This window comes from Xiphophorus hellerii, chromosome 1 (assembly GCF_003331165.1).
Source record: "Xiphophorus hellerii strain 12219 chromosome 1, Xiphophorus_hellerii-4.1, whole genome shotgun sequence".
Taxonomy (NCBI): domain Eukaryota; kingdom Metazoa; phylum Chordata; class Actinopteri; order Cyprinodontiformes; family Poeciliidae; genus Xiphophorus; species Xiphophorus hellerii.
In genome coordinates, this window is record NC_045672.1 from 23,121,165 (window position 1) to 23,148,548 (window position 27,384).

A 27,384-nucleotide genomic window follows, 5' to 3' on the forward strand; every position below is an offset into this window, starting at 1 on the left:
AATAATTTGACACATTGAAAAGAATCAGGTTGACCTAAGGAAGCTACATAAAATCTAAAAGGTTACCAAAAAAAGGAGTACAACAGGGAACTGTAGTCTCACCATTTAGTTTCACTTTGTACACCTCAGACCTCCAGCACAAATCAAGAGTTCTGTCATCTGCAGAAATACTCGGTTGATTAAGTCTGTTCTGGATTTCTTCTGTCATCTTTTGAGGCTGCAGCAGCATCAGATCCAGGAACTTAAAAAGGCTCAACAACCCGATAAAGAGAGCTGGCTCTGTTCTGGGGACTGAAGAAGAAGATCTGGAGATGGTGTTGCAAAGAAGGATTCTTCATAAAATCAAGAAAAATTATGGACAACCCTGTCAATCATTAGACTACTTTACAGCAGTGAGTCTAGGGAGAGTTCAGAAAGACCAATTTACCTGACAGTCATGTCTTTGGACTGTGGGAGGAAGCCCAAGTACCTGGACAGAACCCAAGAATGCACATGGAGACCCAGGACCTTCTTGCTGCAAGGCAACAGTGTTACCAACTGTGCCACTGTGCAGCCCATCACAAAATCACTGAACCACTAAAACACAAATGGCCTCCCATATCTAAGTTGATGTCAGTGTATTACCTGCTAACCAAAAAAAAAAGATCAACACTTGCATAACTACAATCTTCCTCCCAAAAACCTTTGAGAAAATATTCTGTGTACTACCAGGAAAAACATGGAACATTTTGGAAGTTTTGCATCCAGATACATCTGGCGTAAAACTAGCAGCAGCATTTGTAAAATAACATAAAAGATAAAAAGAGGCTGTTTCAGGATCTAAACTTACTTAATTCAGCCATTAGTTTGTGCCTCAAGTTCAGGCACAAAAAAGTGATGCAGCAACATTTCAATTTAACATTACTAAGAAAAATGTCTCCAAACTTGATTCAACAGGAGTGATTTATTCAGACAAAAGAAGATATTCTTTAACATATTGTCTTAAATTAGAAACATGTTTATGTTGAATCACAGTAACAAATGGCATAGTGGATGGATGTTATCTGACAATACAACACAGCTCTTTTTAAAAGAAACCCAAGTCCCTTATTAGGGCTCTAACACCATTGACCAATAATTTACACAAGATCATTAAAGTTAAACATTTAAAATTGTCTTCTGACAAACAGAAAATTGGCTGCCTTAAGGAGTAATCTACCTAAATTACTGAAAAATCTTCAGTTTTAAATCAAAAGTTTGGAACAACTGCACAGAGTTTGGATTTTCCCGTTTCAAGGCCAACCCTACAGTATAAGGCACATTAGCTTTGCAGGTTAAAATCGTCCTTCGTTTACAGTACATGAGGGCAGAGTTAGTGAGATAGTATGTAATCCAATAACTCATGGTGGTTCACTGGACGGATACATTAATGCTGTAATAAAACTATTAAAAACATTAATAACAGAGCGGATTATGTAGTAGCATATAAACACTGATAATCAAAGGTCATTTTTTTAGATGTCCTACAAAGAGTGGAGTTCAGTCTAGCTGTAATTGAAAATGGACACCATAAAATCTGATTAAGATCAAGCATAGAAACATAAAAACATTTTTGTCTGACCGCCATGTGGTGACAGAAATTATCCTTCAAGTTTCTCTTCACATCTGGAAATGGGATGAAATCCCTAATCGATATGTCAGAAATAGACCTTGCGCAGCTTCAACCTGGAGTCGACACGTTGCGCGAAATCTGCAATATGACGAGTTGTGCTCCTCGAGCTTGAACAGAAAAGAGGCCGCGGCGTTTCCGTAGAGAAGGCACTCTGTCGGTTTCACCTCATCACATGTGCTCCGGGTGGTTCTGCAGGCAGCTGATGAACTCTGACACCGGGTTGCCCTGGAAGCAGATCTGATACACGGCGTTGAACAGAGGGAACCTGTCCAAGGACAAAAGCTTTCAATGCGCGTCTCGTTAGCGCAGTTTTAAAAAAATATAACAGTGCAGGAAGAGGCAAAAGTCCCAATGTTCTTATATAAAACCTCCACTCAAAGAATAAAAATATATAATATAACCCAGGAAAAACCTTCAGTTGATCATAAACTTATGAAGTACAATCATACAGAAAAATAAAATCACATCTACAAAGTATTAATGGAAGTTTAAATAGAGTTTTTAACAATGAAACAAGTGACAATCACTCTTCACTTTCCTTCTCGACTTACTTATCAACCAGGTTTTTGTGCTTGAGGATGAGATAAACCTCAGCAGCTGTTGCTGGTCCCTGCAGCTTCTGCCCGTTCAGCATCTCCTTCTCCAGTTCCTCAATGGACTGAGCCAAACATGCAACAGCAAATGCAAAAGTTTGTTTAAAAAAAGAGCCACAAGGCCCACGAAGCTGCAATCAGCAGTCAACATGAAATAACCTGTCGGCTACTGTTCATCTAAATTAATGTATACATCACCCAAACATTCCTTTAGTAATTAAATTCTAGTTACATATTTTGTACAACTATTATACAAAGTGAATTTTTCAAATATTTATTTCTCTTAATTTGGATGATCATGACTGATGCTGGGAAAATTTTAATATCACATAAGAAGGATGAAAAAAAGACTTAATACAGAAATGCATGTACTATGCAATATAAGCATATAGTGGAAATCTCTCCACAACTCCTCCAGACACTGGAACCTTGATTTCCAAATGAAATCTACTTTCACCTGAAGAGATCATTCTGGAGACCTGAGGAACAGTCGTCCGTTTTCTCTTTAGCCCAGGTAGGAGGTTTCTGACAGGTCTTATTCAGGAATAACTTAACGTAAGCAATGTAACATCTGGGTGTTGTGACTCTGATCCTAGCTGCCTTGAATCTCCCAAAACTCCTAAATGATCAAACTTTTTCCTTCCACTTAACTTTCCACCATTAGATGCTTGGCTCCACTCTGGACAGCCAGATTCTTTAGCAATAACCTTTTATGGCTGACCCTCTGCACAGAGAGTGTCTGATGTACTGTGAAGTTGAATTTCTGAACTAAATTAGCTTGTAATTTATTGAGATTGATCTGTAGGATCCAGCCATTCACAGAAAACACTGGCCAAAGTTTTCTTTAGCATTTCTATTTTGAAACAGCGACTTCTTAAAACCTTGGTTGGTACCTTCCAACATTTTTTAAGGTTTACCGACAGCCTGAGATAAACAGCTGAAAGAAAAAAAACAAAAAAATAAGGAAGCATGACTGTCACTGAAATTTCTACCTTTTATAAGACAGTTGTGAAAGTTTTTCTACTTAAAAAGTTTTTTTTTTAGAGAAATAAGACAAGTTTCTCACTTTCCCCGTCTTTACAAAAGCTTCAGCGACTCTGCGGTTGCGGCCGCCGTAGCAGGTTGTGATGAGGTCGGCCACGCCGCAGCTCTCCAGGAAGGTCGCCGAGGAAACGGGCCCGACTTTGCAGAAAATCTTGGCGAAAGCAATCATCTCCATCAGGCCCAGCCTGATCACCGCCGCCTTTGTGTTGTCCCCGAAGCCTAGACCGTCGCAGAAGCCTGCGCCCACCGCAACAATATTCTGAACAACAAACAAAGCAGGGAGCGTCAGCAAACCCCGCAGGTGGAAATAAAAGCCTGGAGACACACCTGCAAACTCTGCAGACAATCTGGAGAATTAATGACATTCAACTAATCCGTCCCATCAGTGAATGAACGAGCTTCATCATCTTTCTCATTAAATCCGCAGCATTAATCACATCCCTTTATTCCTCTGAGCTTTTTGGAGATTATAACCTCAGTCTGGCTAAATTGGTTTCCTCCTCCCTTTTATCCACACACACCTACACTGCGCGTTTCTCCTCCAGCGAAGCTGTGCATGAATGTTTGAGCACTGCAGACACAAACATCCAGCAAAACTACCGACTAACTGAAGAAATATTTGCTAGACAGAAGCAGAGCTCATATGAAAATCTAAAGGTCACATTTAAGAGCAGATTCTGAAATAGACTGCCAAAAAAATAAAAAAAACAGATTCTGGGAGGTTCAAAACTGAAAATAGTGTTTCTATATTTTAAAACATTTACACACTGGCCCTGCCTGCACTAATTTTGCAAAAAGTGACATTTTCTCCTGCCTCTGTGAACCTATTCTCCACATACAAATGCAGATTTTGGGGAGAAATGTTGAGATTTTTTACTATTTCTTTTTGCAGAGTGTGTGTTTTCCACACAGACTGAACAAACAAAGAGTTTTACAATCAATAAAGTGCTGACCTACTTCTTATGTGCCCACAATTGCTGTCTTTGTTAGAAACAACCATAACAATGGGTTTTGCAATAACATGCACTTTCAAAACTCCCTCAACATTAAATATGATGAATGTATTGATTGGAAGAAAACATCGCACTGTGACAAAGGAAATGACGGTTCAGACAGCAACCTTTTTCAATTTTGTACTTTTGCATCTTCTAAAATAATTCATACTCTTAAGTTTTTTCATATTTTGTTACAGTAAACCCCTAATAAAATACATTGAAGTTTTAGATTGTAATGCAGTAAAAATAGTGAATATTTTTGCAGGATGCTGTGAATGGTTTCTATCCAACGTAGCAGAATAAAATAAGAAGAACTAGTTTGAACTTCATGTTAAACAATGACACCTCACCTTTTTCTGAGAGCTCACCTTTAGGGCGCCACAGATTTCCACCACATCGTATTCCTCCACTACCGTAACTCTGAAGTTGCTGGTCTGCATGAGCTCCTTCAGGAGAGTCCCGTGGTTTTTATTCTTACAGCCTGCAAGTTTAAAAGAAAAACAACTGGCTGTGTTAAAGGTGACACGTTATGCTTCCATGAACAAGTTAGGATGGGTGTACTGGTTGTACAAAACATGTTCATTACATTCAAATACAAATAAGCTGCTGCTGTCCACGCCCCCCAACTCAACGTTTAAACTGAAAATGGCTGCAAACAGATGCCCAATTATACGACTGTCAGGGTTTCCCCCTGTATATTATAAGCCTGGCGGGCCTCCAGGCTTTACTTGTGCTCCCACCAGGCTAAGCATTGCTTATTTAAGTTTTTTTTTTAAATGTTTGCACTTTTTAAAAGTTTAAGACTTTCAGATATCAATCTTCCAATAACACATAATTATCAAGACATATTTTGAAATTACCTGTCAACTTTAAACATTTATTTAACTCAAAAACACGACGGGCCGCTGGATGAACGAAGGCCGAGTGCTCCAACCACCGGGCTTAGCAAGTTCTCCGGGGGAAACCTTGGATTGTATATCTTTGAGAAGCAGAAGTAGAGCCTCCAGCACAACCAACAAGAAAGGAGCAAGTGGTTTCTAAATGGCAAGTCAACAAAAACAACACTTCTCCTTTCCAGCAGCCATTGTACAGCCCAGACAGCGGTAAAACCAGATGACCAAATGTGCTGAAGCTCTGCTTGGGTTGCTAGGTGATGGGCTGGGCTTTGCTGGGGTTGCTAGGTAACAAGCAGTGCCTGCAAATTTGTGATGTTACATTCTGTAGGTTTATGAGATTCATTTTCCAGACACCAATAAATTATAGCTCTTTTCTGGGTCCTCAAAGACACTTTACATTGTAATCAATCATTCCCATTCATGCATGTATTCACATCAATACATTAACTTGTAGCTAAATGTCTTTTTTTAAGTGCTGGGCTGTTTTTAGATGCAGTAGAGTCCCAAATGGAAGTACAAAATGTGAATTTTGCATAATACGTCCTATTTAAAACAGAGAGACAGGCTGAATTTTTCAGTCCTGACTCAATATTCCCACAAGTATTAATTCTGCCTAAAGAGGTTTGCTGGCAGTAAATCCTATTACAGACACACAAAGAGAGGAAATGACGAAGCAACAAAATGTTAAAAAGGTCAAATTGAGAATACGCAGCCTCGTTGCCAGTAGTTCATCAGGCTCACCAATAGTGGTTTCACAAAACTTCTCATCAGCAACCTCATTGGCAATGTTGGCTCCCATCAGCACGCTCATTGTGATGCCGAGGTTCTCCTGGATCACATCAGAGATGAGTTTCAGCCCGTCAGGCCCCTCATCTACGCCCTGCAGGACGTGAAACAGTTGGTGTCTGGGTCAAAGATCGCATTGCATCACTCAGCCAGAGCTCCCAGATGAAAGGTGAAACATTCATATCTGATTTTAAAATCCAGGCACAAAGAGCAAAGTCAGACCTTGATGAGGGATATTCCGAGCGCGTCGCTTTTAACCTTTCCCTTCATCGTGTTGCACACTTTGCCGATAAACTGGTGCGGGATCACAAACACCAAAATGTCTGCGTCGCTGGACGCCTCCACCAGGTCCGGCACGGCCAGCTGGGAGGAAGTTGTTGCAAAACAAGAACGTTTTTATTAAAAAGCCCGCCTCTTCACTCTAATGAAAAGTGACGCTTTAAGATCAGAAGCATATAGCTGATTAAAAAGGGCCAGTCCAAAGCTTTATGGGGCTTTGTCACCATGTTCTTTAACTTTAATGTACTATTATTTCTCAATATTTTTCAGGATGATAGTTCAATAATTAGTGACCCATCTAATTAACTGTGATTAAATATATGTGCATTAACTGTGACATGTAGAAAATTATGTAGTACTTCTTCATTCATTTTTTGGTGATTGTGGCATTTCTATCCCTCCATACTCTGATGATTACATGAAAATGTTAGAGATTAACGGTTTCTTACCACATTTGCTGGCAACTTGTGCCCAGGGAGGTACTTCACATTTTCATGGCTGGTGTTAATTATTTCGGTCAGCTTGCGTCCGTTCACAGTCTCCTCAAACACCCACATTTTTACTGTGTTGTCAAATTTGGGATTTTGAGCAACATTGGCACCAACAATCTTGGCAATAGCAGAGCCCCTGTGTGATTAACAATTACACGTTAGTGTCTGACCCACATTGTGTATATGACAAAACATCTGTGGCTTCTCTTTAGACTTCACACTCCGTTCTCTGACCTGCACAAACCAAAAGGCTGATCAAAAGATGAACTGATTTTGTTCTAGTTTTTTGGTTCTCAAACTGTGGCGCAACTAACCACTGGTGGTACTCAGAGGAAACTCTTAGTTATTTTCCAGACAATTATGAAGGAGTTATCCATTGTGAAACTTTAACAAAAACTTAAGAGAACACCTCGTATAAACTGAACTGCCATCACACCCAATTTAATGCTGATTTTCTATCAGGTCCAAATTTGAAAAAAGGGAGATCTGCTTGACTGTCATACTCAGTGACATGGCTAACAAAGAATAGCAATAAAACTTAATAGTGCGCTTTGCTCTTTTCAATTTCCAGATAGACAAATGAACATAGTCAACTGTGGGTATCGGAGAGTTACATTAATGACTTAATCATTACTAGTTTTTGAGGTCGGAGTTGGAGAGAAACGTCTCACATTTAGAAACAGTTAATTTTTTCAACATGACATAATTGAATCTCATTATCTAACTAATCATACACGGCTAGTGATTACAATTTTTTGATTCCTTTTTTGTGATTTGTAATAACGGTTATTTAAGTTTCACAGACAAGGCAGCCATTTTGGATTTTTAAATCAGAATTGGTGAGAAACCTTTGAATTTCCCACTCTGAATTTCAACCCCCTTCAGAATTTTTCAGTTAATTTTTCTAACGACTTGTTAATTTCAACTTCAGAGTAAAAAAATATTGCAGGATTAAAACTAAATCCTCTATTTATTCATTATCAGTGGATAAGACACGTTTGTTTTTGCTTCTCTTTAGTTATCACAAAGTGTATTCAAGGCAGCCATGTTGGATTTTGAGGTAATTGGGGAAAATCTGTGACTTCACTTAGAAGTTCGACTTGTAACCTTTCTGCTAAATGTTCTTCAAACCTGGAAATTTCAGCAAAATAGAACGTAAACTTAAACAGGAAAATTTTGACTTCTTTTGAAGACTTTATTTTTTTAAGTGGCCCTAACCATCTTCCATATTTAAAACCACATCCCCCATCTAATCATACAATTATTTTTGTTCTGAAAATTGTTGCACAAATATATGGCGTTCTCTTATAAAATTAGACATTTTTAAATAAAAGCCAAATTTTAATAGTTTAATTCTTATAATTATCTGGATGAACACTAGAATTCGGCATAAAAATTGTTTCACATTTTTAAAAAGTGTGCTACATTCCTAGCAAAAAATAAAATAAAATAAATCTAATAAAAATAAATTTGGGTTGGAATAGAAACTTAAGGTTTGAGCCGATTTTATTAGTAAATACAGAGCAACTGTTTTCTTAATTTAAATTGTGTTAAATTTCTTTTTAAAAAAGTCAAGTCTACACGTTGAGTTTAACGTCCAAGATTTATGAATGGACAACTGGCGTTGAGAACAAGCTAAGCTAATGCACACTTGTTATGGCTAACTTCAAGGGCAAAAAACACCCCAGTAATCGTGACTGACATGCGGTCAGTGTTTTTGAAAACTCAGCCAGTTTCTCAGCATGTGACTGAAAGCAGCTGCTGTTCCTGCTAATGAAGCGTTTTGCAGCAGCGGTAGGAGGTTACTGCTCCATTCACCTTCCCCACTGCAGAGTACTGCTAGTTAGCGACACTGGAAACAGCGTGTCAGCTGTGACTTCCCGCAGGAAACCTGACGCATCCTGACAGCCCGTCACATAAACACATCAACTTGCCAGTTTCCGGAGCCCACGATGCAGACTTTCTTCGGAGCTGCCATTGGTGAGGAGATGCGGCGCTGAGTCCCGGAGGTGAAACTGGAGCTGCACCGACTGCAGTCCTGTTATGAAACAACTCTCTGTTTTTATTGGCCTGTTCGCGGGGGGAGACACCGGCCCGCCCCATTCAAGCGAGGGCTGAGCCTGGCGATTCATTCAGGGGGCAAAGGTTAGCAGATTAAAGATCCGACTACGAGTATTTACTGTGGAAAACTCCAATGTCTTATTAGGGTTTTTACATGACAAACCTTTGGCTGCACAGTTGGACAGTTACACTGCAAAAACACAAAATCTTACCAAGTATTTTTGTCTAGTTTCTAATGTAAATGATTTAAGACACAACCAACTTACAAGTACCTGTTCGGCAAGATATAGGAGCTTGTTTTAAGTAAATAATTCCTTAATATTGACAAAAAAAAGTACAAGTTCCACTGGCTGATTATTTAACTTGTAACAAGTGAAAATGTCTTGTTACAAGTGAAATAATCCGCTAATGGAACAAGCACATTTTCATCAATATTAAGGAATTACTGACTTAAAACAAACGCCTATATCTTGCTGAAAATTTACTTGTAAGTCAGTTTTGTCTTATTTCCAGTAGACTAAGATATTTGCACAAGTAACTAGAGAAGAATACTTGGTAGAATTTTGTGTTTTTGCAGTGCAGAGCAGGTCAGAGTACCTAAAAATTGTACTCAGGTCAAAGTAGCACTACTTCAACATATTTTTACTCAAGTAAAAGTGAAGTGTGCAAGAAATTAACTCAAGTAAGGGTATAAAAGGAAACCTGTGCAGGATATATTTACTCTATCTCTGCTGGAGAGACACAAAGAAGTATAGACAACGGCTGGATAGCTGACAGTGCAAAAAATTGAAGATATTCAACTTCATATTTTTTACGTTTATTTGATCACAGAAAGGTAAACAATGTTACAAAACGCAGTTTTGTTTGAAGCTTTTCAAGCCACAGGCTTATCAGTCATTGGTTGGACCTTTTGCACAAAAATTTCAAAAAGTAAAATAGTGAAGTTTAGCAAAAGACTAAATTTCAATAATGTCCAGAAAAAGCAGAACGTTTTGTTATATGAATTAGCACAATTAGTTGAAGTTAGTAGACGTAGTTAACGACCAAAAAATGTGAGTAGGATCTTAATAAGTTAGAATGCAGTAACGCATTCTCACTGACTAGAAATATTTGTCCGTGTTCAGTTTCTCAAGGTTAGGAATTTAGAATGTGCTCAGCTGCAGTTTGGCCTTGGGAAATACCAAACTGTTCGGGAGATATTTGGGTTTGTGTTAGAACAGAACTTAAAGTCTGACTCTAAATCTAACATTTATTTTGACTAAAAGGTGATGAGCAAATTCCTTGGTCAAAAACAACCATGAAAATCTGCTGTTCTCTTTATCTGGTTGTTGAAATTGCTTTTCAGTATCAATAACATTCTCTGTTTACTGAACGGCGAGCCATTCTTATGGACTTCCAGCATTTGTTGACCTTTAACCTAAATAAATTGCAGCAAACCCATTAGGAGTCAGAAACATCTCTGTGGGATAAAAGTTTTGGTCTGGTGGCTTCAAACAAAAGAGGACCTTGTTGCATAAGGTCTGGACAGCAAACAGAAGAGGCCACGCAGGAAGGAACTGAGCTCAGCAGTCTGGTCTCTGAACACAGGAACAACGTGGGAAAATTCAGCTTACTTTGCTGGCAAATGGTCATGAAACTCAGTCACACTTTTAATATGCTAAAGTACTTCCTCTTTGAAGTATTTTGGAGAAGCTTAGTTCAACTTTATCCAGTTTTTTTTCACAACATGTGGAGGTCATTTTCTTCAAAAAGAAAATATGCTTAAAGTTGCAGAACAGCTAAACAAGACTGTGGCCTATTTCACATGCAACCTGATTTCATAGAAATCTAATTTTTATGCGTCCTGGTGAAATCAGGACAGAACAGTCTGCGACAAATGATGCAGCAATATAGCCACAATATTGTCTTCTGTTTTATTAACTTTACATTTTAATATGCTATTTAAAAGTAGTTCAACCTATATGTCTATGCACACAGGAAGCTGTGGTTGTTTTCAAGCGACCTGATTGGCTGATGTAGCTTTTAGCTGTGCTCTACACTGCCCCCTATGGGTTTGGCATGTTTAAAACAACACTCAGGAGTGGATTTGTGTGGGTTCATGTGGATGAAAACTTTTCTGAAGCTAATCCAGTGTGTATGATATTTTTAAAAAAAGGATATAGCAGAGATATTTGTTTTTATAAAGACCTGACTACCTTGCAAAAGTATTGAAATACATTGTTCTTTTTTTTTTTTTACATTTTGGTCACATTACAACCACAAGTGTATCTTTTAAGAATTTTATGTGATAAGCTAACAAATTAGTGCGTAATTGTAAAGTGAAAGGAACAGGATGCAGATATTTCATATATTTTGTATTTAACCCACTTAACTCTGATACCCGTAAATAAAACCCAGCGCAGCCAAAACCCACCTCGTTAATTGAGCCCACCTGTCTGTATTTTAAAAATAATATAAAAATAGCTATTTTGTGAAGATCTCAGGTTTGTTTTAGAAAAAATAATGAATGAATAGCATCATAAAGAGCGAGGAGCAGAGCTGACAGGTCAGAGCTATTGTGGTGGAGTTTAAAGCAGGATCAGGTAACAATATCCCCAACTTTCAACATTAAATAGAGTTCAACTCATTATCTGAATAAGGGAAGAATGATAGAGGTGCAAACATACCAAGACATGGCTTTCCATCTAAACTGACTGGTTGGGCATGGAGAATATTGATCAGGGAAGCAGCTAAGAGGTTCATGATAACTACAGGAGCTGAGGGAAACTATTAATTGTGTACTCCATAAATCTAGCCTTTATAGAAAGATTTATGATCTCCTATTATGTCCCAAGAGGTGGGTATAATCATGTGTTTGGCTGCACTACTCAAAGTTCAGATCTAAATCAATTTATGAATCCGTATGACTTCACAATGATGCACCCTGTTGATCAATTACATTAAAAGCCCAATAAAATACACAAGTAGTCCGGTAGAATTAAAAAAAATTGAAAAACGTAACACAAAAAAATGACAAAACAAGTATATAAAGTTAACATGTCATCTTTAATAAATCTACTGCTGCAAGTCTGTTTTGATCCATAAATCTACAAACAGAAACAACATTCCTTTATTCCAATCAAATTTCTTCATTTCAAACAAAAATCTAAAGTTTACAACAGAGGCTGGAAGAAAAGCAGAAAGCTCGTCAGCCTGTGAACTTTCACAGAGATTCAAGAGTTCATGCAGCTTGAAAATAACGACTTGGCATTTTATATTTACACACACTAATGAAAAGAGCTGTTTTGATCATTACAAAGCAAATAAAAAAAAAAAGACACAGCTTTTCTATTCAATATACTTTGGATGAATAAATCATCAAGACTCATATGTACAGAAAACTGAGACAGAGAGCTAGTCTGTGCTAAATAAACCCAACGCAAACAGCACTAGTACAACAGGGCCATGGTCACTGCAGTATTTACATCTAGTTACAGCCGATGGTATGTTTGTGCTGGATGCTACCACAACACAGCTACACATTCCCATTTCCTGCTGAAGCTTGCACACAGAGCTCAGGGAAGATACAACATTTAAGATGTAAACAGAACAGTAAGTCATGAGCATGCACCCGCAGAGCTCACATGTTCACAAAGGGCAGCATCTACCATCTTCCCCCTCATCCGCTTCACTTTCCATGGCCTACACAGGCAGGACAAACTGTGCAAATATCGTCAAGCATACTGCAAGCAGACAGAGGACACAAATGATTGACGTGGACAAAAATTTTTAAGACACCTGCTGTGCACTGATACATGCAAGTCAGAGCCCTAGAAGAAGGAAAAGCACATTCAGTAAACTCATCTTCGTTGATGTGATCGCTTAGTGTTACATTGACTGGAGGGAAATGAAAATGACAAATATAAACATTTAGAACTTTTCCATATAAATCTTTTTTTGTTGTTGTTATTCTGAGATTTAAAGAGTTAGTTAAACGTGAGTTTGTAGGGGAAGGTTTGCATTATGTGACATCTTCTAATATAATCTGGTAAATCTCAGTTTTATGTGACAAATACTGATTTTCACTCATATCTGATTGCCTGGTTTGATATGTAAAATTTTGGAGCTGAAATTAATACATAATAAATTTGTACAGTAAATATAAGCCTTACTGAAAGGACTCAAAATTTGGACAGCACTTCTGAACAACATCCTACTCTGTATTTATTGCAACTTAAATTTCCCTTTCATGGCTTGATCTAGTTTTTATTGATTAACCAGTTTAAGGATTGTTAAAGGTGGACCATTTGCAAGTTTATTTGATGTGACAACACCAAATAAATCACTGTGTTTTTAACAGGCCCCATGGTACAAAAACCATAATCTGAGACAACTTAATGCCAATAAAACACTGAGACCACAGGTAAAGGTAAACCTGCAGTATAAGTGGAAGTTGCCTTTACAGAGATTCATTCTGAGGACATAGTTGATCTCCATCAATGGTCGACTGCTTTGGGGCTTTGCATGACACAAAATATAAGCTGCTAATGTGGAAACTTTTAGCAGAGCTAATAAGCAGAAACAGGCAAAAATATCAGTCAAAACCTGAAACAGACTGAACTGCACTGCCAGAAAGTACTAGAACCTACTTACTTATTCTAACCCGACTTTAACATGTTCTGGCGGCAAATATGGTAACTGCTATTATCACCGACAAGCTCATCACTATAAGCAACACAAGCTATTTATTTTTTCTTCACTTTGTATGTATTAAAACACTTAAGAAACGCACTGACTAACAGAGGTTGTGTAGTATTAAATGTATGAACGATTTCATGAGATACACACTGCTAGATGTGGAAATAAACAGTTTTCTGCTACAGCTATTCCTGCGTTTTGAAGACAGAGTCCCAGTGTTGTACTTTGAAATGGGAATTAGGGAAAAACTTTCCTCTTTCCCAAATACTGACTTCATTTGACCTCCAGACTATTTTTCTAGTTGGGAATGGAAATGTTTGACTTTGAGTGAAAATTTAAAGTATTGTACCATTAATCTGGTTCTTCCAACCAAACATACAATGCTTATTAATAAGAATTGCAGTTGTTTTTCATTATTTAACAAACTGAAAAAGTCTAGCTTCACTACAGGAACAGGGATGGTTCTCTTATAATAAGTTAATCTTTTTCTCTAGACCTTCCGCTGGTAAAGTTGTGTAAAAATCCTTCAAATAAATTCATCTTCAATTGCAGAAGCATAATTTCCACGCTGAACATTTGAGAAAAATCCAAACTTTAATTGGATTATGTTTATCCAGAGAGTAAATACACCCACTAGTTAGTTGTCTTAAACAAAATAACTGCTGCAACAATTACTAACAATTGCTATAAAACAACTGTAATTGAATCATTTTGATAAGTGCTACTTTCTTTACTTGGTCCCCATATTTCTTAGCCACTCTTCAAAAAAATTAAACATGAAGGAACATGTCCTCCAAGTGAAATAGAGGACATTTGTTTAACCATTAGATGACTTTAGAAGGTTTAAGTTAAAAGAAAGACATTTCATTTAGAATCACGAAAAGATCTAGAACAAGTTTGTGACTCAGCTTTTTTGTTCTGTTTGTCAAAATACAATATATCATCATGTTAATAGTGTTGAAAAGCTGAAATGTTTTTTGAAAGAAAAGAGCCTTAACTAACTAAAATCTTGCACCTCCTAACATATTTATAGCCACATATGTTTCACCGTTTCCCAGTTCATTAAAAATCACTTTACTGATCGTCAGTTTAGCTTGGTCTGTAAATTCATAGTGGTGCTTTTGCACTGGAAGCTGAGGTAGTACAGTGTTTTGGCAGAATGCACTGAGTTTATCAAGGGCTCTTAAGATGAGGATGGAGGACAGGAATATAAAAATGATTTATTTTTTTTAGGTGGAAAAACAGGAGAATAAAGGCAACAGGACTAGTGCAGAGCTGAGAAAATTCTTGCAAATGAACAATCATTTTACATAAAGCCTAATCACGCTGACAGATAAACACAGCACAGCACAGCACACATTATGAACCTTCAAGGAGCAGATGTCCGCTTCGCTGCTCCTGTCTTTAAAGGATGTTTCAGATGACCATGCAGTTGATCTGACCAGGTTGGTCTCTGGTTTCTGCAGGCCAGCTGACTGCCTGCGTGACCGTCTGCTTCTGTTGGCCGCCTGACCGTGTTCGCAGAGAGTTAAGCTCAACCAGGCCCAGTTCATTCATCCTCACACTGTCGCAGTAGCAAAGTCCAGGCAGAAGCTCCCTCCTCCAGGACGGCGGCAGAGGCTTAATGAAAGTTACTGACGTGACACTTGACGTCGTCCAAGCTCAGGACCGTTCCTTGGTCGGTGCTGCTGTGCTTGTGCTTCTTATCGGAGCAGCCGCACAGCTTGTATTTTATCACCTGGAAGGATTAAAAACAACAGTCTCAACCAGAGCAACAGCAGAAGTACAAAATATCCTAATGGTTAAGGGATTTTTTTTTGTTTTCAATCCAAGCTTTATTCCAAATAAAAGCCGACATTTTTCTCTATTCTTACTGAGTCTAAATAAATCAACAGCATTAATACAAATCACAATATATAACACATTAAAAAAAAAAAAAAATCAATATGTAAGGAAAGGAAAGACTTTAGCTGCTCAATCTCTTTTAAACAAAGTTGGTGGAATCAACTGACTCACTCACTCTTTGGTTACCTAGCAACTCACTCACACTTTGGTTACCTAGCAACATCTTGTTGAGTAACTGGCACAGCAGCTGTTTAAGATTTCGCCTCATAACTGCTTAAAAATAAAGAAAACAACGGCAAAGAGTGAAAACTGTGGATATAACCAGGAAAGATCACACCACCAGCTTGGGAATATTTCAGATATTTAAAACAAAAAACAAAATAATTATCGATATCGACCGATATGAAACGCTTATTTTTCAGCCATATCATCCACCCTCCTGTAACGTTTGCATGATTTGCTTTTATTTTGACCATCAGATTGTTGCATTCTTATTTAAACTTTCTCACCTCATACAGGTAGTCAAAAATCTCCAGAATACTCAGTATGCTCGCACCAATAAAGAGTCCCATCTGACCACCAATATCACCTAGAGTAAGAAGAAAGAAAATTGTCCACAATACTGAACCCAAGACCACAAATAAGAGAGTACACAATGTTTGACAAAACGTAGAAATACCTAAAAGTCCGGCCACTTCATATGCTTTCTTCTGTTCAATAGTTTCATAATTCAGAGCCTCAAAGAAGATGTCTAAAACCAAAATGTTGTCCCTGTTGAGGTAAGATGAACAAATAATGACGTAAATTCTCTTTTAGATATTAAAATGTACAGCTACATCTTAAAATATTACTATATCAGCGAAACAAATATCGAAGAGTTAATTTTTAAAAAGTAAGCTAATGGGGAAAGGGAAGAACAGAAATTATAGACGTTCATAATAGATTGTAAAGTATTTTTTCCTGTTAATTTCATTCATCATGGCTTAGAGCTGAGGAAAAACTAAAAATCGGCTTCTCTGAGACTTTTTCAAATCTATATTTATAATATATTTGTGATGTATTTATTATTAAATAAGCAATAAAAAGAGGATTCTTAATAAAGAAATGTTATGCTAAGGCCCAAGATTAATGTGAAGAATGCTGATTTGCAGCAGACAGACTTTTAGCACTCTTCACAGAGAAGGTAAATTAAGCCACAAAAGATCATTGGTATCTAGGATATTTATGGAAAGTTGTCTGGAAGGAAAAACTGTAGCAGAAAAAGAGGCACTAGCAACAGTGATAAATGCAGGATTTTGAAGTCCATTCAAAAGCTTTTTGAATGCTTTTGAATTGCCTAAAAGCCTAAAATTGAATTTTAGGTTTTCTTAATTTCTAAGCTTTACGTTTTGTATTGTTTATTGAAATAAATTAATAAATTAAATTCAAATTCATTGAGATGCACCTGTATTTTCTTTTCCAGGTTTTATTGGATTTTTATTGGACCATGTCCTGTGATAAGCGACCCAACCTCGGTGATTTGACCCCAATCAGGTCATTTGGAGTTTAGACTCAGAAATAGGTTTAGTTGTTGTGAAAGTAACACAGTAATTTTCAGATTTAAAACCTCTGGTTGAACAGAACAAACACAACCAGGTGCTTCATTTGCATTTTAAAAAAGTGAAAACCCAAAGGAGTATTTGTAGTTTTTACTTACTTAATGTACTGCTCTGTTTTGTTGTATTTCTTTGCCAGATACTTGGCCGAGGCCTTGCTGGGGATCTTGACGAAGGACAGCTCCTTGCTGTACCTGGTCATGTTGCACGGCGTCTCGCACACACAGAAATCGTTGTCTTGTTCCACCAAGAAATCTGGGGGGGAAGGGAGACATGGCTCAGCCTGACCTTTGGATCAGTTCGTGGACTGACAGGTTTGCTGGGCGAGTGTGTGGGTGGACTAGAGAAACTCATGCTGTTAAGTGCAACAAATGGTGGGGCCTTCCTCATTCTGGTGGAGAAAAGCTAATTCTCAACACAAACCTTGCCCTCACACACCTCTTGACATTTTCACATTTTGCGATGTTACAAGAACAATCTTCAATGTGTTTTAGTAGGATATATTATTTTATGTGACAGAGCAACATGGTAGGATAGACGGTGACTTTTAAAGTTAGGGATAAAGTTGTGGAAAGGTTTAAAGCTGCAGTATGTAACTTTTATAAAAATAGACAGACAATCTGTAAAAAAAATAGAGCTCCTTCCTGTTCTCTGATTGCTGTCTAGAAACAACTAACCAGGGCCAGGAGGTGGGTCTTAGTGCTATCAATCATCCCTCTGTGTGGCGCTGCTCTTTACTCCTTTATTTTCCTCCTTGTTCTATGAATGCTCAGGCTAGTTAGCACAGCCACTGATGACGGCGGATAAATGGTTTTCCTGTAACGGTAAGATGTTTCTCCACTGTTAGCACACTTTGCAGCGAGTAGATAAGGATGATTGACAGCATTAAGACCCTCCCCCTGGCTCTGATTGGTTGTTTTTGGTCAGATGGTAATAGCAGCTCACGGTGAAGATGGAGGAAGTTGATCTTATCACGGATTATCTGTCTCTTATCGTACTGTCACGACATGGTGACAGTTTCAACAAACATGTAAAAAAACCATAGTTTTTATAGAAGCTACGTACTGTAGCTATAAAGCAACAACACAGTTTGTTATCCAAATATCACACACATTATCCCTTAGGTGACACATGGTGGTGGTAGAGTGATGCTGTGGGACATTTTCTTTAGTGGGGGAAGTGAAGCTAATCAAACTTAATGGGACAACAGATAGAGATAAAACCAAAACTATTCAGGAAGAAAAGCTTTTAGAAAAGGAGAAGGGAGGTTTCACTTAAAAAATGACAACAACTCTGGATTCCTTGTTTAAGAGAAAGAAGAAAAAGAAACACAACCTTGTATTATTAAAAGTTACTTATGTTTAGAGTAAAATCATATATCCAACTATCATTTATCAACTGTTTTGCAAAGACGAATGAGCAAAAATTTCTGTCCTTAAAACATGACGAGTGGGTGAAGACAAAATATTTTTTGTTTAATTTTAAGCATAAAGTTTCTCTAAAAAGTATGGACTCAGCAGGGCTGAATATAAATATTTCCTGCACAGCTTAGATTTTTTAAAATAAAGTTATCTTTCCATTTCATTTCTTTGGGTCTATCTCATAAACAAAAAAAACTACATACTAAAATCAGAGTGAGAGAAAATGCTTTGGTGGTGCATTTTGAAGCCTTAAAATGAAAACATGTTCTGAAGTGCATCTCTGCAGGAAGGTAACCTTTCTTACCAAGAGCTGGGTCAGCACACTCTTTGTACATCTGGGGTGTGCAGAAGGAAGCGTCGCCTGCAGCACAAGCAACACACACATGAATGCATTCTTCTTTTTCCCTTCTCCAAGCATCCACAGATATGTATTGATTTAACTTCAATACCGCAGATGTCCTACCAGGCATGTGCACCATGCGGCAGTTGCAATTGTCCACCAGGTAGCGCGTCTCACAGTCTATGCGGCAGGCGGTGATGCTGTAAGTGTCAAAGAAGTCTGAATCCATGGGCGTCACCTTACAGTCTCCCCAGGGTGGAGGAAGATATATGAGCTGTAATGACAACAAACACGTCTAGTCTTCGTAAATCAAATGAAACCTTTAAAAGCTGAGGATGAAGCAGTTTGAAATATGAGGAGGATTAAATAGTAGTTAAAGGAAAGAGCAGCATGGGCCAAAGGTAGGCTGCAGAAATCGATTAAAATGAAAAATCACGGAAGTAAAGCAGTAAGACAAACTGGGCTGTATGTTTTTTACTCTGTATGCTGCTCTGAAGAGGTTAAGATTAATACCATGTAGTGTCATTCTTTCTTATACATAATCTCAGGTTATCTGATGAAAAATAAGGCAACATTTTGTTGTAATTGACACATAAGTTTCTCTAAATGCTGCTAGTTAGTTTAGTAATTATTTTCAGGTGGAAAAACTAAAAAGATGAGATGCTTTAGATGCTTATTTATCAGAAAATGTTCAGATTTTAAATCTATGCAACTATGCAAGAAAAACATCAAATCAAAAAAATCAAACCAGCCAAAACTATTTTTGCATCACTTTTCCTATATTTTTGTTTCTCATAGTCAAACAATGTCTGTAATTGGGAACTGCAAGCACACACTGACTGGCAGGGCAAAATGACCAATATTTCAGAATTGTTTATCATTTGGTAAAAGTGTTAAAGCTGAACTTTGCAGACAGGAAAGCTTGTGCAGATTAGTACTTCATTAAATAAATTATACCTTGTTGTTGGGATTTTGACTCAGTATTACAACAAACTGATAAAACACTAAAAAATTAAAAATGATGTTCGATTTAGGATTGATTTTTTAAGATAAAAGTCTTATGTCTGTTCAGTTTTTTTGGTGTGTTTAAATGCTCCAGGGCTGGGAATCAAACAGTTTGATTGGTAGAGGACTGATATGCACCAAATATTGGTCGCCCATTACATCACCCCAAAGGTTTAGGAATATTATCAACATGATGACCTGCACTGCATAGTAACAGAGGGTTTTTTTTAAGCTGTAGTTTTCAAAAGCTTTAGTATCTGGTTCATGCCTACTCTTGTGCACATAACTTAATTTTACATGGCAAAAGGTGAAAACAGGAGGCAAAAATCTAAGTTCCAGACTCTAGAGTTCGTACCCGCTGTTCCTGGCAGGACACAAACGTCTGGAATCCGGGTGAAACACCAAATCCGAGCTGGTCGATGAAGGACGGCTCTTCCTGACTGTGGATCTGAACTTTGATCCCAGCTTCAAAGGAAGTCTCATCTGAGGTGAGACAAAGGTGAAGAGAGTGTGAGATAACTGATAAGAGATGGCGCATCAGGGCTAGAAAAAAGGAATGCATTTACACCAAAAAATCTTTTACCAGAGAAAACTTTGAAATTTTTAATTAATCCCATAAATTTTCTAGAAAAACAACACATTTCAAAGTTTTAAAAATTTGAGATTGGTCTCAGGAAATTCCTAGAAAAAACAAGGCCATTTTTTAGTTTGAAATGTTGAAAACTATCTTAAAAAACTTGAGATTAATCTCAGACATTTTCTGGAAAAACAAGAAAATTCCAGAGTTCAAAAATCAAATATTTCCAAGAAAAGAAACTCAAAATTTTTAGTTTTTTATTTTTTTTTAGAAAAAAAACAAGGAAATTTCTGAGTTTGAGAAGTTGAGAATTTTCTAGAAAATAGTCAGACATTTTGACATTAATCTCAGAAATTTTCTAGAAAAAACAAGGAATTTTTTGAGTTGAAAATGTGAAAAGAACTCAGAAATTTTTAGATTAATTTCAGAAATTTTCTAGAAAAAAAAAGAAAGTTTGAAACTTTTGAATCATCAAACATTTCTGACTTTTGAAATTAAGAAATAATAATACTAAAAAAAAATCGACATTACCATTTCTGAGTTTTGTTCTTGCAAATGTCCAACTTTTCAAACTCAAAACTTGTTTTTTTGTAGAAAATTTCTGAGATCAATTTACAAATTTCAGAGTTTTTTTTTTGGGCAGAAATCTCCTCTTTTTTTTTTTCTATGTTCGATGGCCCTTTCACGCCAGCCGAGGCATGACAACGCTGACATGAGTCTTTTTGCCTGCACACACACCAACTAAATGGGTCTCTGACCTGTTTCTCCCCAGACTGGCAGGTATTCATCCTGTTGGATGTCCAGCATGAGCTCCAGACCGTTTCCCATGCCGCCTTTGGTGGTGATGAGGGGGGGATTCCCATCTCCACCGGGGTTGAAGGTGTAGCATTTCCCGTAGCGAGTGAAGACCTAAAGTGACACAAAGGAAGTTCAGAAATGACATGTCATGCTTTTCCACTGGGGGTCAGTGTTGCACTTACTTTTTGGGGTTTATGTGTGCATGCGTTTAGGTGTTGGTGATAACATGTATATGTATTTGACAGATAAAACATGACAGAAACAGAGAGCGGAAAAACTGTTGCAGAAAGAGGAGCAGGAGGGAGAAAATGGTAAAAAGGTCTTTTTTCCCCCTTGTGCCTGTGTAAGTTACACAATCAACCCAGTGAGGTGGTGGAGACTGGTAGTCTGGTGATTTAACATTCCCTTGCTTGCTCTTTATGGCACTTATAATGGACCTGATGTTACCATGGAGACCAAGCATCCCAGACAGAAAGAATGCTGCCTTAATTTTCAAGGAAAGCTGAGAGACAGATGTTGAATAGGGCTTCTGTGAAATAGGAACATAGAAACCAAACAATATCAACGGTCTAATGCAAGAGTCCTTCACTGTTTATGTGCTGCGTGAGTCACATAAACCAAGCCAGGGAGCGACGGAGAGTTGGGATGCAAAGTGAAGAAGACAGAGCGATAGCAGGAGTTTAGCCTCTGTTGTTCAGAGCAAGCTTTTGTTCGCCATTTTTTTGGGCACGGACTGACATATCTACGATTAGAGGGAGCAAGCCAAACAAGTAATTGCCGAGAAAGAGTTTGGATCTCGCTGCAGGCAGTTTAAACATTTGGGGCCATCTATCATGAAAAGTCAGCGAGGGACTGTTGCTGGTTGCAGCAGACGCAGACATCAATCTGAGGTGGAGAAAAACATTCAGCGCTGAAAAGGCGATGGGAAGGCACATTAGGCCTCGGTATTTACTTTGTTTTTCAAGTGCTTCACACTGAAAATATGCAAAAATGAAAATGTGAAGGGAGCATGAGTGCAGGACTGCGAGCAATTTGAGTTCATGTGTTTTCTGTCTTTTGAAAGCATCACAAAAATATTCACACCCAGCTCGAAATGGGTTCAAACGGCTGAGTGCAGTAATTTTCACAGCAATTACAAAATGTGGTTTTACCTCCGAGTGGCGTTGTTTTAGCTCCAAACTGACGCCATAAATGCACCAAGCTCGATGGTAAAGCTTAAAGTGTTTAATTTGCTGCACATTTGTAGTTTTCATGCTGCAAGGTGCAATTATACATAAAATAGATAAATCTAAATTTGTATCTCTTTTAAATGTTTGAGTTTGCCTCAGTGCGAGTGCCATCATTATGTTGATTTAATGAGAAGCTGGTTGGATGCTGATAAGAAAGATGACTAAGGGAATTTAACATGTTAATACAAGCTCCAAATTAACGTCTTCACAAAGCAACATAATCTCCTCCAGTTTGTGCATCAGTTGTTTGCTTTATTTTTGCACAATTTATTAAGCTGATTGCACAAACTCACACAGTGGCAGTTATGCTCATTAAGTCCAATGGGAGAAATTTACAGATATTTCTGTGTCAGGTTGCAGTTCTTCAGCCACAAACTAAGTAAAAGCATTTATGAATATTTTAAGTTTGATACAAGCTTTTATTATCAAGGCAAGCTGCTTTAAACTAAGAAGCATCTGCAGAAATCACTTATTGATTCAGTCAGATGTTCTGGTTCAGGTCCAGTTCTCTCTTAAATCAAAATGTGCCAGATTATAACAATTGTCTAAAGTGTAATATAAATTTATTGAGGACTAGTAATGTATAATTATGTCAGAATTAAAAAGGAAGTGTGTCATGTGGATTCGCAATCCTCTGAGAAAACACTGTAAATTACATAAATTCATAAATAAGATTTCCCCACTAAACATGTAATATTTCATTTAAATATCGAACATTTTTGGAATAAGTTTTGCACACTTTGCACATTAGTTCCTACCAATATTGCGGTACATTTTCTTCCACTTATTTTAACGCAATCTGTCAGAAAATCACCCTGTCACCACTGACAGTCACTCTGGCAGCCTATTTTATAATTTCTATTATATTTATATTCTGTGAAATCACGCTATTTCTTAAACAAAGCAACCAACCAACACAACATATACAAATTTGTCATTTAGTATTCAAAAACTGCTAGACTTTTTGCATCGGAAATTTAACGCACAGACTTATTTTATTCAAATGAAGAACAAAAAGGACACACAAAAAACAACACATAGATGTCCGGATTAGTTAGTTAGCTTTCTTTTGAATTTCTAAACAGAAAGCATCAAGATATTTGAAATATTTAAATCGTAAAAGGAGCGCCGGCAATCCAGCCAGATTGCCGGACCGTAATTCCGCCACACTTTGCGCTGTCTGAAAATTTCCAACGGTTTCTGAAAGGGGAGACGTTGCTCTTTCCAGCCAATATCGGGTTATTACGGTAATATCACTCCCGCCGAAGCAGGGAGTGAAATTAATCTCTTTTAGCAGACGGTAAATTGCGAAAATAACTTTCTAGATATTGAAAGTTACAGTTGTTATGGATAAATGGGAAAATATATTTACTCACAGGACATTTAAAGAACTGTGTAAACTTAAAATAAGCAAAAATATCCAGGCAGACATTTAAAATTTAGGACATAAAAGGATTTAAATAATGATTAAGAAACCTGTTTGGGATTCCTATCTGAGTGCTGTGTAAGGAAAAACAACAGGCAAAATAAAATATGGCCATCTGACAGTTTGAAAGCGTAATGTTGCTGTGGTTTGGTATGTAGGTGTCAAATGTTTCAGGAGTGAAAGGAATGAGTCTGAGCTGGGAGAAGACCAGAAATTGGAGAACATTGTTGGCAGGCACTGAAATTCAGCATGAATAGATTTCTGTGTGGAGCTCACGAACTGCCAGAATGTGTTGTAAAGTGACAAAAACTATTTTTCAGCCAGGTATTGTTTGAGAGTCTTTAAGTCACAAACCTGCCAAGAGGAGAGACGCCACAATGTAAATATTCGAGGTTAGTTATTACTGGTCCCAGCAGTCATATGATTTATGCTGTGTTGGCATTTGTGGCACAGGCTGGATGTCACGTGTTAGTCATTTTTGGTTTGCTGCATCTACTAAACAATAAGTTATTTGCAGCTGCAAGACACAATACACATTACATAAAATAAAACATTTTGCAGAGTTAATCCTCACTGGTCGAAGCTGAATATTTAGAAGAAATATGTTCAGTAACTGTAGTTGTTGAAATATTTCAGTGTTGATCGGCTGACTGATGCTGCTGCCTTTTGAGTTTAAAGTCTCTTCATGAAAAGCCTTTGTCTTTTTCTTTTCCTCTTCTCTCTGCTGGAGTTGGCGCTCTCTACACACTCATTTTCACGTATTGATCACACACAGCCTGATGGCTGGCTCAACATCTGTAAAAGAGGAAGGACTCTGTCCTTTCTCCTGCAGTCGGAGGAAAAATGCGTTGACCGGCACGGCATAAACAAATCAATCATTGTATAAATGTTAAATGGTGTATATGAGAGGTGCATAATGTTCTCCAGCAGTGTGATCGATCCACAGATGTGAGTTTATTTCAGGGAACACTTGGCCTCAGCTGTAGGCTACACCAAAACAAAGTCTGTGGAGCTTTTCTGCACAATAAAAATGGTTTTCAGCACCAGAAAAAAAAGAAAAAGTTATTTGTTTCAATCTGAAGAACGTAGAAACTACAAATCAATCCTTCCTGACATTCTGTAATTAATTATCTTCTATACTTCAAACAGACTGTAATGATTGTAGCTTTGTGATCTATAAAACTGTCACTCACACGTAATTTTTCATGCATTGAAAAGCTCTCAACAGAGCTCAGCGGTAATAAATCATTATGCACATAATTATGTATATCTGTTTTATATACGCATGTCAGGTTTTCAAAGAATCTCTAAAAGGCTAATCCTTGCACTTTGCCATCCATTTAGCAAGGTCTTAATACAGCCTTCCAATCTGTGGCTGGCTAAAAGATGTCTCAGAAGGCTACGTTCAGTCCATTAGCGCTCTCCCTGTTTAATAGGGACGGTTTTAAAGACTTGAAAGCTGTCTCGGTGAAGTGCAAACACTTTCACTGTTATTAAGCTGTATTCTTCAACACCTACCGCTGGGAAAGGCAAGCAAGGAGCAGTCAACAGTGACCAGAGCAACAATAAAAGCTAAAGGGTGTTACAAAAGCAAAACAGAACAAATTCAATCAGGATTTCAGCTTAAGAAATACAAAATAGCAAAAACTTTTCTACTTTTCTTTATGTATGTTAAGGTTGTCAGACATTTTTTTAGGCTGCTAGCTTGCTGCCAGCTGTATGCTAAAGTTAGCATGCTAACATAGCATGTTGAAATGTTTATGCACAGCATGTATTTTAAGGTATTATGGTAGTTACATATCCACTCCTAATGGGAGCATGTCTAAAGGATTTGGTAGCACGGCAGAATAAAATATTTATGGGGACATCATAAATCAGAGACTATGAGATTATTGTCCTCTTGTTCTGCATAAAATATGCAAATATCCTGGTCTCATTTTTTTACTTCTCTGTTTGTTAACTTCTAGATGGTGAAAAATGGATTGCCAGAAACAAAAATGCCCTCGATTTGCAAAGGTGTGATGATTTTGTTAGTGTGATGTTTTTGTTGCTGTCTCTCTGCGATGTCTCTTAGAGAAAACACTGGTTTGGAGCCACAAGGCTTGAAATGTCGAACCTTTTCTTTTTTGTTTGTAGCCACAGCGATTTTCATGTAAGTTTAAGATGCATTTCCTCTACTATCATATTCGTATTCCTGCTTTTCCCGTCACCACAACGTTCTTACCAGGAGTCAATAGTTTCTGCTTATACAAAAAGTAACTAAGTAGAAGAATTGACCTCAAATTTGGTTTCAGTGCCAAAAGTAGCTACAATTTTTCACATTTTGTCTTCTCATAGCCACAACCTTTACGTCTGTTAGATTTCATCTGGTGGACCAAGTTGTATAAAACATATTAAAATCTGACATTTTAATATGTTATAAAATGCTGTACATTGATGTTCCTGCTGAATCAATTCAGACTATGTTTTGCTTCTATTGCAGCTGCAACTCTACACACATGCAAGGATTGAATTTTGTGGCACATTTTTTCTCGCAAAATAGCTTAAGCTCAGACAGATTGGATAAAGAGCCTCTGTGTGAACACAAATTTTCAAGCCACCACAGACTTAACTGGATTTGAAACTGAACTGGGTCATTCTAACACATTTATACACTTTAATTTAAGACCCTCCACTGAATCTCTGGCTGTATAGAGTTATTATCCAGTTGGAAGGTGAACTTCTGCACCATCCTGAAGTCTTTCTCAACTAGCACCGGTTTCCTGGCTTATGTTGAAAAAAGCGTCTTCCTAGTGAGATTCTTTCACCACCATCATTCATTATGGTGAAGGTAGGTTTTAAGTGAGGGTAGTGATTGATAATTTTTCACCAGACTTTACACGTAAAACAAAAGTTAATAGTAAACAGTTTCTTCTTCTACATGGTTACCGTACCATGGCTTCTGTCTTTCTTTCAGCCACTCTTGCACAAGATATTTTTTTTAAAGTCCAAGTCAACTGAAACAACTGAAATAAATATTTTTCAATCAAATCCATGGTATCTTAGTCATCTCTAACAACACAAGTTGTTCAGAGCGTTGGATAATGTGCTATAGTGAAATTGTTCACAACTTAACCTTTGACTTGGCTAATGTTTTTACTGAGTCTGTTAACTCAAGTCTGTAACAGAGGCATGAGAGGCAAATTATTTCACAATATTCAGAAAAACAAACTGCCCTCACCTGGTTAAAGAGCCACATTTCTCTCTTTTATTTTGCTCACAACATCAAGTTAAAATTTTACTTTAGAATAATTAAAATTCTTGTTGCATGAACAAAATTTTAGTTTTAAACATCACAATGAATTCTGCTCAAAAACATTTAGTGTGAACAGGACATTATCCTCAAGCTTTAAAATAAACATTTGCCTTAATAACAAAAGAATCAGATCAACGTAACACACTTGCATCTCAGAATGCAAAAATATGCCGCTAAGCATTCTGGGAAATAGTTCCCACTCCTGTCTTTATCTTCTTTCAGTTTTTTTAATTGCTAACCTAAAAACTTTAGTTTATTCAACTCTTGGAGGTTTAACAAAATTAATAAAAAGTTAATAAACTTACTGCCGTAAGTTTATCTTTCACAAACTCACACATTTGGTTCAAAATCTAAAACTCGCTAAATTTATTTGACTTAAA

General features: G+C 37.4%; 2 protein-coding genes across 3 annotated transcripts in view; both read right to left on the minus strand.

Annotated features, from left to right (window-relative positions):
- Window positions 1-923: 923 nt before the first annotated feature.
- Window positions 924-8,796, minus strand: LOC116726854 (glycerol-3-phosphate dehydrogenase [NAD(+)], cytoplasmic). The gene is made up of 8 exons (XM_032573807.1): window positions 8,670-8,796; window positions 6,694-6,871; window positions 6,188-6,328; window positions 5,921-6,059; window positions 4,652-4,764; window positions 3,311-3,547; window positions 2,203-2,309; window positions 924-1,916 (listed from the first exon to the last, which is right to left on the minus strand). Exons 1-8 carry the CDS (start codon window positions 8,711-8,713, stop codon window positions 1,820-1,822), a joined length of 1,056 nt encoding a protein of 351 aa, XP_032429698.1. The 5' UTR covers window positions 8,714-8,796; the 3' UTR covers window positions 924-1,819.
- Window positions 8,797-11,822: 3,026 nt separating this feature from the next.
- The window catches only part of LOC116726996 (acid-sensing ion channel 1A-like), a 72,534-nt gene continuing 56,972 nt past the window's right edge, over window positions 11,823-27,384 (minus strand). The window contains exons 3-10 of one of the 2 annotated variants that reach the window (XM_032574130.1): window positions 21,015-21,165; window positions 20,035-20,162; window positions 18,798-18,948; window positions 18,639-18,695; window positions 17,015-17,168; window positions 15,998-16,089; window positions 15,828-15,907; window positions 11,823-15,211 (exon numbers count right to left, since the gene is read on the minus strand). In XM_032574130.1, coding sequence (XP_032430021.1) covers window positions 15,095-15,211; window positions 15,828-15,907; window positions 15,998-16,089; window positions 17,015-17,168; window positions 18,639-18,695; window positions 18,798-18,948; window positions 20,035-20,162; window positions 21,015-21,165 — 930 coding nt within the window. In that variant the 3' untranslated portion in view covers window positions 11,823-15,094. Of the gene's footprint in view, window positions 15,212-15,827; window positions 16,090-17,014; window positions 17,169-18,638; window positions 18,696-18,797; window positions 18,949-20,034; window positions 20,163-21,014; window positions 21,166-27,384 lie in introns of both variants that reach the window. The other variant, XM_032574039.1, reaches the window with a different exon arrangement.

Excerpts from the sequence above, each read along its gene's own strand:
- LOC116726854 (XM_032573807.1), bottom strand. The coding sequence starts at position 8,713 with ATGGCAGCTCCGAAGAAAGTCTGCATCGTGGGCTCCGGAAACTG. Across the intron at positions 6,060-6,187 it reads TCGGAATATCCCTCATCAAG|GGCGTAGATGAGGGGCCTGA; the intron begins GTCTGACTTTGC and ends CACGTCCTGCAG. Across the intron at positions 4,765-5,920 it reads GTTTTGTGAAACCACTATTG|GCTGTAAGAATAAAAACCAC; the intron begins GTGAGCCTGATG and ends TTAAACTTGCAG.